The sequence below is a fragment of the Lutjanus erythropterus genome, chromosome 8, assembly GCF_056507025.1.
Source record: "Lutjanus erythropterus isolate fLutEry1 chromosome 8, fLutEry1.hap2, whole genome shotgun sequence".
In the NCBI taxonomy this organism is placed as follows: Eukaryota; Metazoa; Chordata; class Actinopteri; order Lutjaniformes; family Lutjanidae; genus Lutjanus; species Lutjanus erythropterus.
In genome coordinates this window covers 13,302,288-13,320,284 of record NC_139324.1, presented here as the reverse complement: position 1 = coordinate 13,320,284, position 17,997 = coordinate 13,302,288, and the positions used below count along the sequence as shown (strand labels likewise).

Sequence of the window (17,997 nt, the reverse complement as noted above, 5' to 3'; positions counted from 1 at the left end):
TTAATATTCAAAGACAAGTTTTTGATTTAAACACAGTTCAGAATGCATGTTGCTGTTTGTTATATTGCATTATATTGACCAACTTTCTATGTCCATTTGGTGAGTAAAATAACCCTTTTCACATCCCATCACACTTACATCGCACCATGTAATGTTTACTATTATTATTATTACTATTGTTATTGTTGTATTGTTCTTATAGTTTCATGAATAAGTATTTGGGAATACTTATAGTTAATTACAACCCTTACTACTTTCAGAGATGTAGCCATTGCTCCTCATGTAACTAATAACATACTTACCTCAAAATGTCCATTGCTGAGATCTGGAAATACTCTGACTAAAAGAAGTTGCTGCTCCTGCAGTCACACATCTCCAAACAAGGATGTTGATATTGGACTTGGCAAAACCCTGCAATGTATTTAATGACAACAGTTTGTATGTTCAATGCCAATGTTTTTAAATTCCTGCTTCTTACAGTGTCTGTGGAGAGCAACTGGAACGTCGTTATATCAGGCAAAAGACCATGGTTATGACAAATAAAACAGTGGTATGGCAAAAGACGACATTTATGTAAGTAAATAAAATCTACTTTGAGTATTAGAGAAGAAGCACTTGTTAGTTAGGCCATGTTTGTTTGGAATTTTATATATATGCTTGTATGAAGAAAAACACGCAGACTTTGGGATTCACAATGATGTTTTGGCAATAGACATGAAGACAAGTTAAAGAAATAAATGAAAATCTCACCTCCACTATAATGTATAGATTTTAAATAGTGTTACGTGCCAGTCAGGAAAGGCGCTTGTTCTTCCCTCCTGTCTGCCCTTTCTCCCCTCCCCTCCCCTCTTGTCTCCAGGTGCTAATGGAGAGGCTCCTCATTGGCTGACATGGGAGGGTAATCAGCCGATTGAGCTCACCTGGGCCTCTGGGCTTAAAAGCTGGGCCCTCTGCTCACTCTGTCTCTCCCTTCCTCCAGCTGGCATGGACCTGGTGGTCTTTGTGGGTTGTGTTACATTCTATGGTAGATTTAGGTTAATAAATTATTCTTGTTTTTTCTTTAACCCCTTGTGTGGCCTCCCCCTTCTTGTTGTTGCATTCATTGAGCCAGTTTCTAACAATAGGAATATGATTTAAACACAAAACAACCACAAAACCACTTTAAAAAAAAAAAAAAAAAAAAGACTTTATTATCACAGACTACACAGAGAAACAAAATTTGTGGGAAAAAGAAACAACCCACATCGTCTTTTCATGATAAACAAATACGCTCCAGGAATTTGCTTAAATAAGCCAAATTATATACAAATCAAACCTGCCAAGCCATTTCCAAATACACAATCTGTTTCTTAGACAGTACATGATTCACTCATGAGTCGCCGAACATGTCAAGGGTTGTAAAAATGCAGATCTTCAACGTGTACAAATCATCTTAAGGCACATTGGGCTACACAAAATCATAACAAACCTAGGTTTTACATTTGAATAATTACATTCCCTGATGAAAATACTTAAGGTGCTGAAATGAAGATTAAGAGAGAAGAAAGGAAAGTCAAGTCTCTAACACAAGAGAGTGACGTCAAACCCAAAAAACCCAGTGATCTCATTTTCATCCATTTTGTGGTCAAATGTTCCAGACGTTTTAAGACTGTGTGATGTGTGGTGAGAGGAGCATTAGCACAAAGTCTCACGGTCTGCTCCAAACATCCTGTCTGAAAACCATTAAAAGGTGGCGGAGGTGTGTAATCGCCCCGCTCACCAGGTGGGAGTGACTAAAGGGACGATTTATGGCCACACAAAATGCTTGGCAAGTTTCCACCGATGTCATGGGTGAATGCACTCCCATCCTGTTACTGTGCTGAACACTGGGTGTGAGCGTTGGCTTAAAGGCAACCAAAAGGTGTGCAGAGGGCGTCAAAACAGTTTCAAAGACTTACCAACTCTTATATGTACACAGCAAATTAACTCTGCATGCTCTGGCTTTATTTTCTAAACCAGATGGTACTCGAAGAAGTTACACAGCAAATGAAATGCAGCTTGTTGCATAATAAAATGTGTTTCCATTCAACAAACTGCCACAACTAAGTCTTCTTTCAGAAAAGGTTTAGGGGTGTTTGTAGGCAAAGGTCCAGACGTTATAGTCACCATTCTGTTTCCATATCCATGTGTCAAAGACACAGTAAGAAAGTGCATTCAGTGCCAGGATGCAGTCCTGCCTGACAGTTGCAGGGCAGAAAAAGTACACACCAACCTAAAGAGGACAGTACATGTAGTAACACAGTATCATCTTTGTATTTTTGTCAATAGGTGAGACCATCGGCATAAAAAAAGATGAATGGCATATCTCCACTTTCCCCCATTGTTAAAAACAGAACCCAAAATATCCAGGATACAAGTGCTGCCCTCTTGCACTGGTGACATTATTTAGAACCGCACTCTGAGTGATCAGGATTGGAGCCAGACATGTACTTTGATGTTTCTGTTTGGCCCATGTCCCATCTCTTACTCTATTACTGGAGAGGCAGGATTTATGACCCATACCGCAGCCTGCCACCAGGGGGCGATCAAGATGCTTTGGCTTGACTTTTTGGGAGCTCTCATGTTGTCCAATAAATGGCCGAAAAAAAACTTGCCTTTAACTGTGCTTTGGAGGCCACTAGATGGTGACAAAGAAACAAATAACTGCATTGAAGCTAATGGTGAAGCTTAAAACTTTTATCTTCAGTCATCACATTTTTACATGCATCATGAGATTTTGTGACTAATTTCAAGTCCCAGGAGTGCTGCAATGTGGCAATTCAAAAAAGTCTAAATTAAGATTCATTCCCTGTTTTGCCCTGATAGAGCACTGATGTGAGGAAACCCCATTCAAAATCATACTGACATTTCTAATTCTCTTAATTATTAGAAATTCAGCCCTAAATCATAACCTTCCCCAGCAGTGTGTTGTGGGCCTCACTCCATTTGTTTAGAAAAGAATAGTGATTTTTTTTTTTCCTTATTATGCAATATTGTTATTGTATTAGGGGCCTTTTACAAAAAAACATTTCCCACAAGCCCAGAACCATCCTACATCAACATCATCAGTTTGACAGAATGGTGTACAGTTGATGTAATTAAACAACAGAGATTATAGCTAAAAACAAGCAAAGATGACTTCAGAAGAGAGCCTTGGTGGATATCATGGATAAGGGAGTTAGAAGTGACGTACATGCACTGCCATGCTGTTTAACTTCATGGAAGCTGTAGTAATTTGTATAACATATTACTCACTTTGCAATTCTCTTCAGCTCTATGAGCTTTTTAGCATCGCTCATCGTATTGTTTTGTTCTTTTGGCTCACAGCTTTACTGTTCTGATTCACTCCTACTGATCCCATGGCACTGTTTTTTTTGTTTTGTTTTTTTTGACTGCAGCTGTTTCTAGCAAAAAATGCTCTAATAAACGCACATCAGACAGTCAATGTTAGCAACTAGCTTGTGAACACTTTTCCACCAAAATAGTTCTGGTTCCAGAACCGTTTCCATTCAAGATCCTTGGAACCTTGGTGCCATGTAGTGAAACAGCCTGTGTTTCTATGAGCTTTAAGTGGAACCATTATAATCAAGGATGTCATCAACAGAGGGCGCTGCACAATGGACTCTGGAATATGATACTCCCACTTTGGCTTCCAACAAAAACGTGATATATTTTGGTTCCAGCTGGGACCCAACTTTTCAGGTTCCAAACCAATTTATTTTTGGTGGAAATGCTCTGGTTCAAAATTAGGCACATGAACCAGAACGGGGATGGTGGAAAAGGTCCAACAGAGAAGCATTTAGCAATTAAAGAGCCAGATATTTGTCTCAGGAGTTTGTGGAGACAAAGCTATGGCTAAAAGCAGAGTGAATATTAGATTAACATTTGTTGACAGAAACACAACTCCAAATAAATGCTAATATTGCTCTGTGTAAATAGGCAATTGTATGCTAACCCATACAGTCAACCATATTAGCTTAGAAGCAATATGTACAGTAAAACAGCAGTGGTATCCATCCAAACCATCTGCATCTATGAAACTGTTCTTAAAGCCTTTGGATAAATTCAAAATATGCCTAACAGATAGCTCAAATCATAGCTATTTTTCTGGTTTTGTTGAAAAGCACATTTTACATGCTTTTGACAGGAGTTGACTGTATATTAATGTAGAATAGTACAATCTGCATTTACTTGCCTGCAAACAACTGAGTTCTAAAGAATTTCAGAAGTTATTCAACAGTTTTCATAGCAAGTTTGTTTCACTGACAGTGTTTACTCACACATAATCAGTTCATGACTGAAGTATATACAACCCTTGTACCTCAAAAGGCTGCAACTGCTATGGTGCAACTGTGATGGATACTATCATCTGATCTAAATGAGCTATGATTAAACGGTGACAGATTCACTGCAATGTTAGCAAAAAGGAGATGAATGGAAGCTCATGAATTCATAAATGCACAGAGACACACCCATGTGCTCATGATTGCAAGTGTGCACACACAGAGAACAGTCTTGAATGATCTGCAGAACAGAAGTGTTGGCCCCAGGTTGTGTTTGTGAGAGCAACTTTAACAAAATCTCTCACAGGATATGAGTAGGAACCAGAACGAGAAAGGGCTGTTATATATTCAACTTTTACTATTTCAAGCTGTCCTCCAACTCCTCTCTTATTTGGTTAGCGTGGCTCCAAAAGTACATAGAGACATAAACTCAAACCAGTCAAGAACTGCCGGGAAATTCAGATTCACTGCCTACAAGCAGCTGTAGGGTGACTGAATCATGTCCAACATGATTCTGAGGAAATTTCTCTCTTCCCTTACAGAGCCCTGCCAACTTGGCTTTGAGAGGGTTCATAATTGTACAACTCATCCAACTCATCAGAGAGTCAAAGTCATTGTTTTGATCCAAACAGAGTGAGATCTGCTGGCTGGTGAGAGAGAATCCTAACCCTGGGACTCTTGTTCATTGGGCGTCCATTTTAACCTGTTTCAAAACAACTTGTTTTATTAGGCCATCTGCACTCAATAAGCCCAGCTGCAGAAACGCAGCAGCAGATTGCAGCCTTCATAACAGAGAGCCTACTGCGCCTCTCTGTCAGCTCATACCACCGCAGACTGACACAGTCTTTGTCTTCCACTTTTTTGTTTTCTTATGCATTATTTTATCTTTTTTGCCACAAGCAGTTGTCCTTATATCTGAATGCAGACAACTTTAATTTTTATTTATTTTTTCCCTTAACAAAGCACCAGAGCTCCCTCCTAGACACAATAGTATCATCCAGCTCTGGCGCAGACTCTGACCCCACTCTGGATTCTCTGGATTGGTTCCAGCCAGTGTTCACTGCAGTCAGCTGCCACAGTACATCTTGTTTTTATGATGCTCTATTGATCCCTGAGGCAGGATTTTGTCCTTTTACTTTCTCTTTTCCCCAACAGCACCTCATTCTATGAGACCGTACGTTACAGTATTTCAACATGTATGTTTTCTACAAAACCTGCCACATGTTGCAATTTACTCATAGGAATGCTGTTAAAACAGCAGATTATGTAACCCAGATGTCTGACAAATGCGGCCTGGTTTTAACCTAAGAGGGTCGACATCTTTTTGTCCATGAATCCAGGGCTGGATTTACCATCTAGGAGGAAAGAAAGGGCTGATGGTCCCAGTCAAGCAACCCCAACTCAAAAGTGTAGCCAACCTGTTTTTCCCAGACCTTCACACACTTGTGAACATGGAGATCATAATAATGAAGAATGGAGAGTTCTTGTCCTTTTCATTAGACCAAAAAAAGAGCAGAGCAAACACCAACAGAAAATACATTCCTTCAGCTTAAGGACTAGTTTAACAGTTTATCAAAGCTGGCACCATTGGACCCCAAATTAATCTGGGTCCATTTTAGTCCTATTGCAAAACAGCTTGTTTTATTAGGTCATCTGCACTCAATAAGCCCAGCTAGAAAACACAGCCGATTGCAGCCTTCGTAAAAACCTGTAAGTCTGTAAGGCATTGACTCCTGGCCAACACCTTATCATTAGAGTTCACCAGCACAGGTCTTATGGTGTTAAAGGTGTGTGGTAAGTCCTGACTCTGCCCCACTGAGATGCTTCTGGTGGACCCTACTGAGATTGCAGACTTGATCCTGTGGCCCCGGCTTGGTGCAGCTCAGTGTGATAAAAGCGGTAATGGAAATGCAAACACAGTTTGACTGTGTGGCACGGCATGGTTTGACTCTGCATGGACAAAAGCGCCAATGGAAAAGCCCAACAGGTCTTAAGCTGGTACCATGACTCTCCACTCCTAGCTTCAGTGCCCCCTAATACAGACTGTCCAAGTCTATGACCACCATCCCTCCAAAAGATATTCCCTTATTTGGTGTTTTGATGATGGAGGCAGGGAATTCTGCTTGCACATTGGTCTATCATTTCAGATGGATCAAACCATTCAGTGAGTCCTCGTTTCCTGTATTTGTTGTTTCCCCACTTATTAATTTCCAGTTTTCCTATAATCTGTCAACTCAAAACTGCAGCCAGTCTGAGTGGCCATAGTGTAGTCAAATGCCTCATCCCTACTGTCCATGCTAGCCTGTTGCCCTGATATATCTGACAACACCTGGATGGGAGCTAACACTCACTTGGCATCTGGGAGCGGGATCTGGAACATCTCATTCCACTTTGGATTGGGAGCAGGCATGTGGTTTGTGTCGGATATGGTTTTAGCAGATGGCATATCAGCCTAGAGACTGTCTGGAGAGTTTTGGCTACAGTTACACTTGTCACACATTCAGTCACTGCATGTCATCTGATCACACCAGGGAGTTTTCAAGGGCAGATGTGGACACAGTTTTTTTGATCTCAGAAATCAATGCTGAAATGTCAAGTGTAACCATAGCATTTGTGGCCTTCCACTACCTGGTATTTTAAGTGTACAAAGAGTAGTGTTTACAAGCACATCTTTGTGGTGATTTTAGGACTTATTAACAACTCCATATAAGAGTTTGTTAAAGATATTAGTTCTCATCCAGACTGTTAAAAACTTGGACACAATAACCTGAGTGTGCCATCATTTGCTCGAACACTGCCTGCTTGCCACCCAAGCAGCAGCTGAGCCACCAGGAATGGGTTGAGCAACGTCAACTGCACAACCTTGTCTAACTGCCTATTTTTTGCCATCAGAGCCCTCGCCAAAGGCCATCACCACTAAGATAACAAGATTTCAATTAATTCTCAATACACATAGTGCAGCTGTATGAGATAGGATAGGACAGCACTACAACTGTGCCACGTCCACCATAGCTGATCACTGCCATTCTACACAATGCTTGAGATTCGACCAGCAGCACCACAGCGCTTCCTAGAAGCAGTTCTCCACTCCACTTCAAATGTGTGCGAGTCTATTTTTGACAGATGCTGTCTGTCTGCACAAAGCAGACAGGAAGTCAGACACAGTAACACCATAGAAAGTCTGGTCAGTTTTCAAAATAAAAGACACCATGTAGACTTCAAATCATAAAAACAGACAAAAGAAAAACTATTTAACTACATAGCCTTCTTATCCATGGAAGAAGCACAAAAAACAACATAATCAGGATGGCAAAATGCTCTGCTGCTGAAACACTGTTGGTGGAACATACAGCTGTGTGGAGGACAGATCAAAACCATGGGGTCTACATGCCGTGCCCAGTGGAATCAACAGATAAGACTCTATGACCACCTATCCATGGACATCACTGGCTGCACATGCTATCATAGACTGATGGGTTGCGCTCAAATTAATTTGTTGAAATTAGACAAATGGCAGTCCTATAATCTTTAAAGCATTAGTAAACCACTTAACTATTTATAAAACTACTAGTTACCACTTTCAATCCCTTTAAAAAGAGTGTCTTATTAAATTAAATTATTAGGTCTTAAGCAGTATCAACATTAATCTTTTTTTGCCATGCAAATAAACATTCTGATCACTTTCTCCGGTATATAGCCATAACAAGGATGTGAGATATATCGATATAATATTTATGCATGTAAACACACTGGTGTTGGTGCCCCTGTATGTGCAGTTGCAGAGTGTTGCCTCTAACTGGTGCAGATCATTTGGGTTGAGGGTCATTACAGCTTTCTGGTTAGGAAATCAATCTTACTGAAGTTATCACGTGATACCCAAAATAAGACATGAAATTGTAGCTGGTGTAAGCATTGCCAAACCTTGCGTCTGTCTGCCATGTGAGTGCAGAAGGTTCTACGCAATTCCTTTCAGGGAATGAAAAACAGCAGCTGGAGTGCAGCACACATGAAAAGGGTCTGAAGTCAATAATCTCCTTGAAGAAAAAGCATCAGATTGAGAAGCCTCTCTTGAGACACTGTTCAAAACCTCATTTAGGCCACAATGACAGTACAGCAGCCAGTCATACAGAAATATATTCCACGGAGGATATGTCAATTGTGCAACTATTCCCTTGCAAACAAAAAACAAAAAACATCCAGCTGTGTTATCGCATCATTCATCACTGAAAACCTGGCCTTGTCCTTGAATGAGAACATGTTGTCAGTAGACAAACGTAATAAGCAGGTTCTCCAGATGCTCTGCAGCCTGCTCACCAGGGTCTGTAGGATCATTAGGAATAGCAAATGATGGCAAGGTCAGATGAGGGAAGTTCTGGGAGAGGGTGTGATCAGATGGTCCCACCACAGTGTATGCCTTTAGGGCTGACAGCCCATTGAGCACTGCTACATCTAGAAAGGTCACGTGGAAGGAGGATGAGAAGTCAAAGGAGAGGGCCTCTAGCTCCGCTACAACCCCAGCTCTGGGGGTGATTGTAATTTCCTGGTTGGGGTAAGGAGCTTCTGGTGCTGTGCTGTGGATCCTGAGGATCTGTAGACCTAGCAGAGCCAGGTACTGACTGTCTATTGGTTGTAATCCACAAAAGGACAACTGCAAATGGCCAACAGTGCTCCTGTTCAGCAGCTCCTCCAGGACCCAGAGCTCCCTCACCCACACAGTGAGACGTCCAGGCTCTCTGAGCCCAGCAGGGGGCAGAGCTGATCGTAAAACGGTGTGGCATCTGCACAACGAGTTGGCCAGAGCCTCGTTGCAGTCCTCGACGGGTGTAGAGCAGCTGCAGTTCCGCAGGTTGTGGCCACTGTCGAACAACAGTGTGGTATTGAGAGGAGTCTCAGAGGCGGGGGCAGAGCTCGTTGTCTGGGTGACGGGGGTCAGGAAGAACAGCAACCACAGTGACCATGGCAACGAAGCAGAGGAGACTGTATTTGGAGACATCTCCATGGAGATCAAATAGACTACATCTTCACCAAGTGGAGACTGGATAGTAGAGAGGTGGATGAAGCTGTAAACAGATAGAAGGAGTAAAGTTAGCATGTGTATATACAAGTAATAAATGCCTTATAGACAAACAGCAGTACCACTACTAGACAGCAGTACTCAGAGTTTGGATTTTGTCACTGACTCTCACCAAAGACCAAACCTTAGCAGCATCAGACATTTAGTCTGCCCTGTATGACTCACTCCAGCACTTTACTTCCCTAAAAGCACAGGACACACAAAGAAAGTCTCTTTCTTACTCTGTGCCCTGTAGTAACCTGCTCCTGTTCTGCGTCTGTATTTTTACAACATGTGGAGGCCAGCTTAAGACGGACAGCCAATTGAATTCAGCTCTTTATTTCCAGTCCAGCCCTGGCTTTCTCTCTCTCCCTCTCTCACTCACACACACACACACACACACACACACACACACACACACACACACACACACACACACACACACACACACACGCACAGACACACATAATTGAGCCACTTAGTTCTCGCTCTCCATTTTACTAGGGAGAGGTCCTTCCAGGCCTCAGGCTACTGCGGATGGCATAGGGCTGTTTATAAAAGTTCCTGTGCCATGCTGCGCTGTGGTGAAACAGGCAGCGGCCAGCCACATTTAATGTTCAGGAATAATGAAACACTGGCCTCTTTATTTCCTCACTCTGGAGTGGTGGAAACGTGGACTGAATAAGCAGTCTTGACTTCCAGAGTCAACTTTTCCCCACTCTTCTTTTTCATTGAAAGAGAGGAGGACTTTCCACTGTTCAGGTTGGACAAAGTCTGCTTGATTATCTGACAACAGGTCTGGAAAAAATCCATGTGATGAAATTTGTTACCAGACAAAGACACCAGTTCTCTAATTATCCTCTATTAAAGTCTACTGAGGGTCTAACAGTGGGAGATTATACATTTTCTTCTGTTCTGTTGTAATTTGTCCCTAATTACCTTCTAATGAGGTCTAATGAGAGTCTCATAAAGGGCCTAATAATGTCTAATAAATAATGTATCTTATTTTTTGTCTAATGTGATACAAAGCACAGCTTGTTGCTTCTTACTAGTATCCTGTTGGTTATATGGTTTATTAGTGCATGTTTTATTAGTATACTGTAAAATTTGAACCAAGTTGGCAATTGTCAATCTCACTTATTAAACTATCATTCATTAAGTGACTTAAAATGTTCACATTGAATTTGGGTAATGTAACTTGTACCCTAAGATTTATTCAGTGACTCAGTGTGTACATTTATATGCTGTGTGGGATTTGGCTTATTGGCCATGACCATGTTCTCAATTAGCCTTTTTCTCACTCATGTGAGACCAGAATGCAGACATTTGAGATACATACAAAAATAATCAGCTGGTTAACAGGACATAGACACATTTATTCACTGTTTCTCCAGGAAATACTTACCCCTTTTCTGCAGCCTGTTTACTAGTCACATGGGACATTATTTATAGAAATGTTCCCTGACTTTTCTCCAGAAGTTCTTTTCCGAGAAAGTGAGTTAAAAAAAAAAAAGGAAGAACAAAAACAAAACAAAACAAAAACATGAATATTGAGTATGTAGAAAAAATAGCATGAAGAATTAGAAAAAAACTATAGTCTCTGGAAACGTCATTCATAAACTGTATCTGTGTAAGAGTTTGAAGATTTGCTGTGACAACAGAGAATCTGTTCCAAATGTTATGAATGTACTAACCAGCCAGTATCTGAGCTGTGTGTCAGTTTCACATTTTCAGTCTGTCACCACTATAGTATTTCTCTGCCGCTATTGGCACTGCTAACGTTAGCCACACTGTGTAGCAGGCTGGCAGGGAATACCTGACAAACAATTAATAAACTTAACAATGAAAAAAAGCAAAAAAGAAGAAAATATCACCATATTTGGTATTGAGATAATCCACAAGTAACAGAGAGCAATCATGTTAGAGATAATCCACAAGTAACAGAGAGCAATCATGTTACCTTACTTTTAATATTGTGATACTTGAACTGGGTTATTACCCATAGAGTCCAGTAGAGTGCGGATCAGATATAACATGCTGAAACAGAAAAAAAAAAAAAAACTCTATATAATATAGCCAGACAGTGTGGAATAATCTTATCTAAACTACCTTATATGGGGAGACAAAAGTAAGAAAAGTGGACATTAAGGGCTTTAACTACAATTTGGGATTAAAGCCCCATTTCTGGTATCATGACTGTGCAGCTATAAATAAACTTGACTTCACTGTGGTTGGTTTACAGTAGCAGCTGCCCTCCATACACACAGCCTTTCCTCTCTCCATCCTCCACCGTCTTACCTCACTGCTAATATTAGTCATCGTCTTTCCAGCTGTTCCCAGTGTCTGGCTCTCCCACACATTATATCAGTCACTTTCTCTCTCTTTCCATTTGTCTGTCCTCGCTCCCTCTACCAAGCCCTGTCTTTCTTCCTGTCTCCTCCTTTTTCTCTTTCCTTTCCTCCATCTCCATCTTCATCTCCATCTCTGTAATCCCTGCAACAAGCTCCAGCTGCATGACCGGATGCAGGGAGGGAGGGCTGAGAATAGATGAAAATCCGGAAAACACATTCCGCAATACTTAAAATGGCAGTGTGAGCATGATATTATTGATTTTGCAAGGATTTATTTTAATTTTATTCTCATGTGAGGCATTCTTGTGCAGTATATCTTAGAGAAATGTTCCTTGCAAACTTGCTGCTAAAGCCTTTCTGATTCTCACCCTGCGTGCTTGTGAAAACGAGAGTGCATGTGCAAAGACGCAGATGAAAAGTGAGACAGAAGGAGAGAGTTAAACAGGATGAAAGTGTTTGTGTGTTTGTGTGTGAAAAATGAGTGTGAGGTGGCCGGCGCTCCAGCTTGTTAAAGGAGAGGCTCATGCATTCCTCTGACATCATGCTCCACCGCAGGCACCCACCCTAATCCTCCCTTCCTCTCTCTCTGCACCTCTCACTTGCAGTCCCTCTCTTCCTGTGTCACCCATCTTTTTTCAATGTCTCTCGCTCATCTCCCTCTCGCTCAGCAGCTGCAGCCCCACACGCAACTACAGAGACTAAAGTGAATGGGTTTCACTGCAAAATTGGCAAATATTCATTGAAAAGTTTTTTTCTAGATCCCCAGTGTACTGAAATTGTAGAGCTTATTATATTATACTGTCAACAATTCTAGAGTTGATACATTTAAAAATGAAATCAAAATGAAATGGTGACTTAATAATCCCAGACTCTCCCTTCAATTTACCCAGCAGTGGGGAAGCAAGATACAGGAACTTCTTGAACTTCTCCTGCAGTGTTTATTCATGGGCAAACTGTACATTTATTGCCACTAGACAACTTCACTGCCAAACTTCAATCTCTCTGCTCTGATTGCCTGCATCTGTCTGCACTGAGGGCAGTCACCAACACTCTAATTTCTCCTTTCTTCGTTTGCTCATCCACACCGACTGTGTGCACACACACTGCTGTGCGTATGCCACAATCATAAGCATTGTGTTGATGTAAAAATGGATCAGGAATATTCACACATATCAAAGGAAAACTGGAGAAGTTGAATCCTAATTTAAAAGATGCTGCGTGTGACATGAACAGACTATTAGTCTGTATCTCAGTGCTTTCAGAATGTGGAACTTTCCCACTAACACACCAACTGGTTCCTACTGAAATCATTAAATGAAACCTTTTGGGTGATATACTTCTTTCTTTTAATGTACAGAGCTACAGTCAAGATGCAGTTAGCTTAGCACTTATATAAATAAAAATGTCTAAACCGCATGATAAACATATTGTATCTCATTTGTTTATTGAATGCAAGCAGGAATAAAAAAAAGCATTTTGTTTTTTTAGGTTGATTTATTAATTTGCTGTAACAGGATTTTTTTTTTTTTTCCGGTTGCTTTACACCCACCTCCTTCAGTCACTGCCATTCACAATATCTTTTTTAACTATTATTATTGTAAGCAGCAGAAGCTTTCCAGTAATATGTTGTACACTGTGCTGCATTATTTTGCCTGGATTAAACTCCAAAGCACACCCACATCCCTGACTTAAAACATGCTCCTACAGTTATGTAATCAACTCCCCCTAAAACCAAAGTGGTCATTTTATGTTTCTAGTTGTGTATCGATTAGACAGATGTGATACATACTAATTTTCTCCTTTAATCAGTTTTTTTTCAGCTTGACTGCTGAAACATGCATCACGTATGACAGAAGTACACCCATAGGCATTGGAAAAGGAAGAGCGAAGTTTGGATTTAAGAGCAGCGGACCCTGAGACAATCAGCAATGTGCATATAGCATCTTTCAACAACCAGCCCGATCAGCTAGATGCACTAGATGCACAGCCACAGACCGGACCAGCCCAGGAGTTAGCCATTCTAACCCAGCTTGGATTTTAAGGCTAATGTCTAATAGCTAATGTCCAGTCTGAAAAATGAAACAGATGAAATGGAGCTGGCCAAGTAGCAGAAAATCAGAGACTACTGTGCCCACAACTTACAGAGACCTGCTCCACCACAACATCACAGATCAAGCTGTTGCATGTGAAGGACGGACCAGTTCTGACCTAACAGGACACAACATGCAAGACTCTGGCAAGACGAGGGGAAGTGGACTCTGTGTTTCATCAATGATGTTTTGTCCTCAAACACAGTCGAAGTTGGACAATGTTTCCCAGATGCAGAACTTTTTTGTGAAGATCTGGATCATATTATCATCTCCATCTTGTTCCTGCTGTTTACATTTAACCTGATGCAAATTCAAAAAAATGCACTACAGAATTATTTGTATTTGTATATTTGTAAATAACTGTGTATACCAGTGTATTTTACTTAATTTTTCTATTCTAAATTGAATTGATTATCTGTATTCCTTGTGTGTGTAAAACGAAGGAACTACAACTCTCATTTTGTTAAGCAACCCTGTGTTCTATGATGATAACCTGTTATAAAACATGTGAACTATAGAGGCTGTTTACATTTCTACAACCTTCACTCAGGCTTTCACTGAACTTGTATCCACATCATTCTATACAGTGGCAGCTGTGTTCGTGCATTTTTCTTGCATTAGGACTGCAGGTGGTTTATTTTTATTGACTGCTGTACAGTAGAATCAAGTTAGCAGGCTGTAAAACAGAACTCCAGGGTCTCATAACCGTCTAATCTCTAGACCACTCTTGTTAGTTTGGTTGGACAGAATGAGAACAAAACTTGATTCTCCAAGACTCTTCTCTTGGGTATCAGACACAGTGCAGCAGCAGTATTTCAATGACTCTGACAGCCTACATTTGTATTTTGGGGTTGCAACACAGTGCAAACAAGTATTGTAGCCTTGCAAATAATTTTGTTTAGATTAGAATAAAATAGAATAAAATACTGTAATTTAGTTATATTAAAATATATTTGATACAGGCAGGCCTATAAACATATATTCATCTATGGATCAGAAGCCACACTATTAATTTGCAACAACAAATGCTTTTTGAGGTAAACATAATAATGACCAAAATAAGTTTTCTATTAATATAATGTGGAAATAATAATTAGCATACCTAGCAAATCGCAAAAATGTTGATCAAGGTATTGAGGTTATGTATTATCATTATACAACAGTGTTGTACAAAAAAGTTGTAAAATAGTTGTAGTTCCCTCATGCTATACACACATGAAATACAGATAACTAATTAAATTTAGAATAAAACAAGATAAAAAAAATAGTAAGCAAAATAAAATAAAAATAAAAATAGCAATATATACAGTTATTTACATATACTGAAAATACTGTCCGTCAACTGTGACTGCATTTGTGCACAAAGCATCATCCATGTGAAAACACAGTCACACTGGTTCCCACATGACCAGTACCTACCAGACTGAATCACAACACAGATTACAGTGCCTCAGACATCACCAAATGTGCGTAGTTAACATTACAGCAACACTACCTCTTACAAGACTCTGGCAGCCTGCTGCCAGGTAGTAGCCACACGATCTAAGCAATCTAAAGTGTATCTGTGTTTCACTACAAATGATTCCAGAGCCTGTCAGGATGCCCAACAAATCAAAAACAATTGTGTGTAAATGGGAGAAGCATCTGGTGACTCACAGGACACAATTTTTTTTCATCCAGGATGGCAAAGTCATAACTTGCGTGGTGTTACATCATCATACTAGCAAAAGACTTTGCACACGCTTGTAAGCAGAGAAACGTGTTATAATGACTTAACATGTATGATAATCTATGATAATCTATGGTGACCAGTGATGATGACAACTGTCTATCCTCAGGTTAGAAAATATGATCACATTCTTCAAAAGAGCTGCCTAATTTTGAAGCTGGTGTTTTGATTTATTTTACCGATAATAGTACTGTAACTGTTGCGTAGAGTGAATGTATTGTGGTTGGATTAGGTTTTATTCATAATGTGAATTTGTTATGTATTATGTAGTTAATATATTGTTCCATTTCAAATTCAAATTTGCCTTAGCAATGAAAAATGCTGTTCTTTCATGTCACAGTGTCCTTTTATGCTTCCTTTAAAAAAAAAAAAAGTATTGGTTGAGGGACCATTTAGGCACCAGTGCTGTTTTAAAAGTACTGTTTTCACACTGGTATCTGAAAAAACCCAAACAATACCCAACCCTGCTATAAACTGCTTTTATTGTCCAGCAGACATGACTATATTTTTATCCAGACGGTTACAAGGGCCTTTGAAGATTCTGAAAATCTCATGAAAACAGTGGCATTGTCATTAAATAACCTTCTGAGTTTTTTAAAAGATCACCAGCATTGTGCTTTCAGTAAAAGAAAAAAATGGTATTAACTGGTTAGTCAGTGGCAAAATGTCTTTTTTTTTTTTTTTTTTTTGTGTGTGTGTGTGTGTGTGTGTGTGTGTACGATTTGGGAAAGCTTGCTCATTTTCCGATCAGACAATAGAAGCATAATGTGGTTTGGCTGATAGATTACATCACAACTCAGCTGTCTATAGGTTTTTCCATATGATTCTAATTAGAGAAAAATAACCTGATTCATCTCCTACAGCCCTTGAAAATTTGAGTTTGAGTTGAGTTTTTGAGACACTGATTTTTTAGTCCAAGCACAAGCATCTTCATTACAGCATGTGTGCAGAAATCTCAGCAGCACACATGTGTTCTATACATGCAGCAGAGAGAGAGAGAAAAAAAAACAGACTGATGAAACAAGTCGACCATGTGGCAGCACATGTGCATGTGAGTGTAGAGAACTTACGTGGACAGCTCACTGCTGGTTAAGGTGGCATGCTACTGCCGTCCGATTCCAGGTTTTGCAATCCAGCTTCCTCATGCGGAGAGAGCAGCAGCTTCCACATCTGACTGCAGGTTGACAGAAAACCTCATCTTTCTGTCTGTCTGACAAGAGAAGAGAGAGGGAGAGAGTGTTAGGATGGAGGTGGGGGTGGAGAAAAAGAGAGGATGGAGAGAAAAACAAAAAGAGATCTTACTTTCTGGATGCTGGATGGATACATTTCTCTTCAGATGTAACAGCATGACAGACTCAACAGATTTTCTCTGCTTTCTTCTCATCTTTTTTCCCATTCCCTCACTCCTCAGCCCACTCTCCTCCTATTTTGGGACCCGCCTCTCATTTTCCAAGGCAGTGATTTTTACCTACATACAATGGTTGTGAATGCTGCCATCTTGTGGCCAACAATACAACTAAACTAAACCCAACTGCACTAGCCTAATCCTAATTTTTGAATAATTGTTGACCTTAAAATAACACATGCAGTTCTTTGTTGGGAGATGTGTATGTATTTGAAGACTGAAAATAATCAAAATGACATTGACTTTGGCCTGATACACTGTAAAAAGTGTATTTTAGTAGGAGTTGAAGTAATGTAAGGATCTGAATTTCATTCAGCTACTTTAGTGATAGTCTTTTATTCAACCAGAGGGGACCTGACCAAAGCAGCAAAAAAAAAAAAAAAAAAAATCTAAGTGTGTTTTAGAAAGATCTAGGTCACGCTTTATAATTTAGGGTTGGATCTGAATGTGGGTCATTTTTAGGGACTGTAGCCACATTTATGGTTAGTTTTAAGGCCAAAATCAAGCTGGACTGTCAACTGTGCAAAGGTGGGCCCCTTTGGGCCCCAAATCATCATGGGCCCCCAAAACCCTAGACTGACTGTCTAGTATAGCAACTGGTTTGTGGTGATTTCATGAACTTTGTACATACGAATACAAGCTAAATGATGAAATCTAATTATTTTTTCAGTTAATCAAACAGCAAACCTGAGGCTATGGGAAACTATAACAGAAAGAGGAGGAAGTGAGGTTACTAAGGGCCCAGTAGGAAATTTTGTCCTGGGACCCCCAAACAGGATTCCAGAAAGGGTGAGAAGGTAGGGGGCCATGATGTAGCCCTCCTTACATCATTCATCAGCTGGGCAGTTACTCAGCACTAGATAATAAACTATATAATAAACAAAAACATGAAATTACCAATTCTCTACTACTCACACCTGTATAATTACTAACGCTACTTTATCTTATAGTTTCTTTCATTACTGTGTTTAAAATCTTAATTTAAAAGAAAAATAGACCTGCCAATAACACCACGAATGTAATGTAAAGCTTCCACACTTTGTTAAGTCCTCAGAAAGAAATCACTCC

At 40.1% G+C, this 17,997-nt stretch overlaps 1 protein-coding gene across 1 annotated transcript; it reads right to left on the bottom strand.

The window, feature by feature from the left end:
- Positions 1-7,860: 7,860 nt before the first annotated feature.
- On the bottom strand, positions 7,861-17,254 carry LOC146322536 (exosomal polycystin-1-interacting protein-like). Its single transcript, XM_084723985.1, has 3 exons — positions 16,827-17,254; positions 16,595-16,734; positions 7,861-9,361 (listed from the first exon to the last, which is right to left on the bottom strand). The coding sequence occupies exon 3, from the start codon at positions 9,298-9,300 to the stop codon at positions 8,563-8,565; it is 738 nt and encodes a 245-aa protein (XP_084580111.1). The 5' UTR covers positions 9,301-9,361; positions 16,595-16,734; positions 16,827-17,254; the 3' UTR covers positions 7,861-8,562.
- Between the last annotated feature and the right edge of the window lie 743 nt (positions 17,255-17,997).

Excerpts from the sequence above, each read along its gene's own strand:
- LOC146322536 (XM_084723985.1), bottom strand. The coding sequence starts at position 9,300 with ATGGAGATGTCTCCAAATACAGTCTCCTCTGCTTCGTTGCCATGGTCA.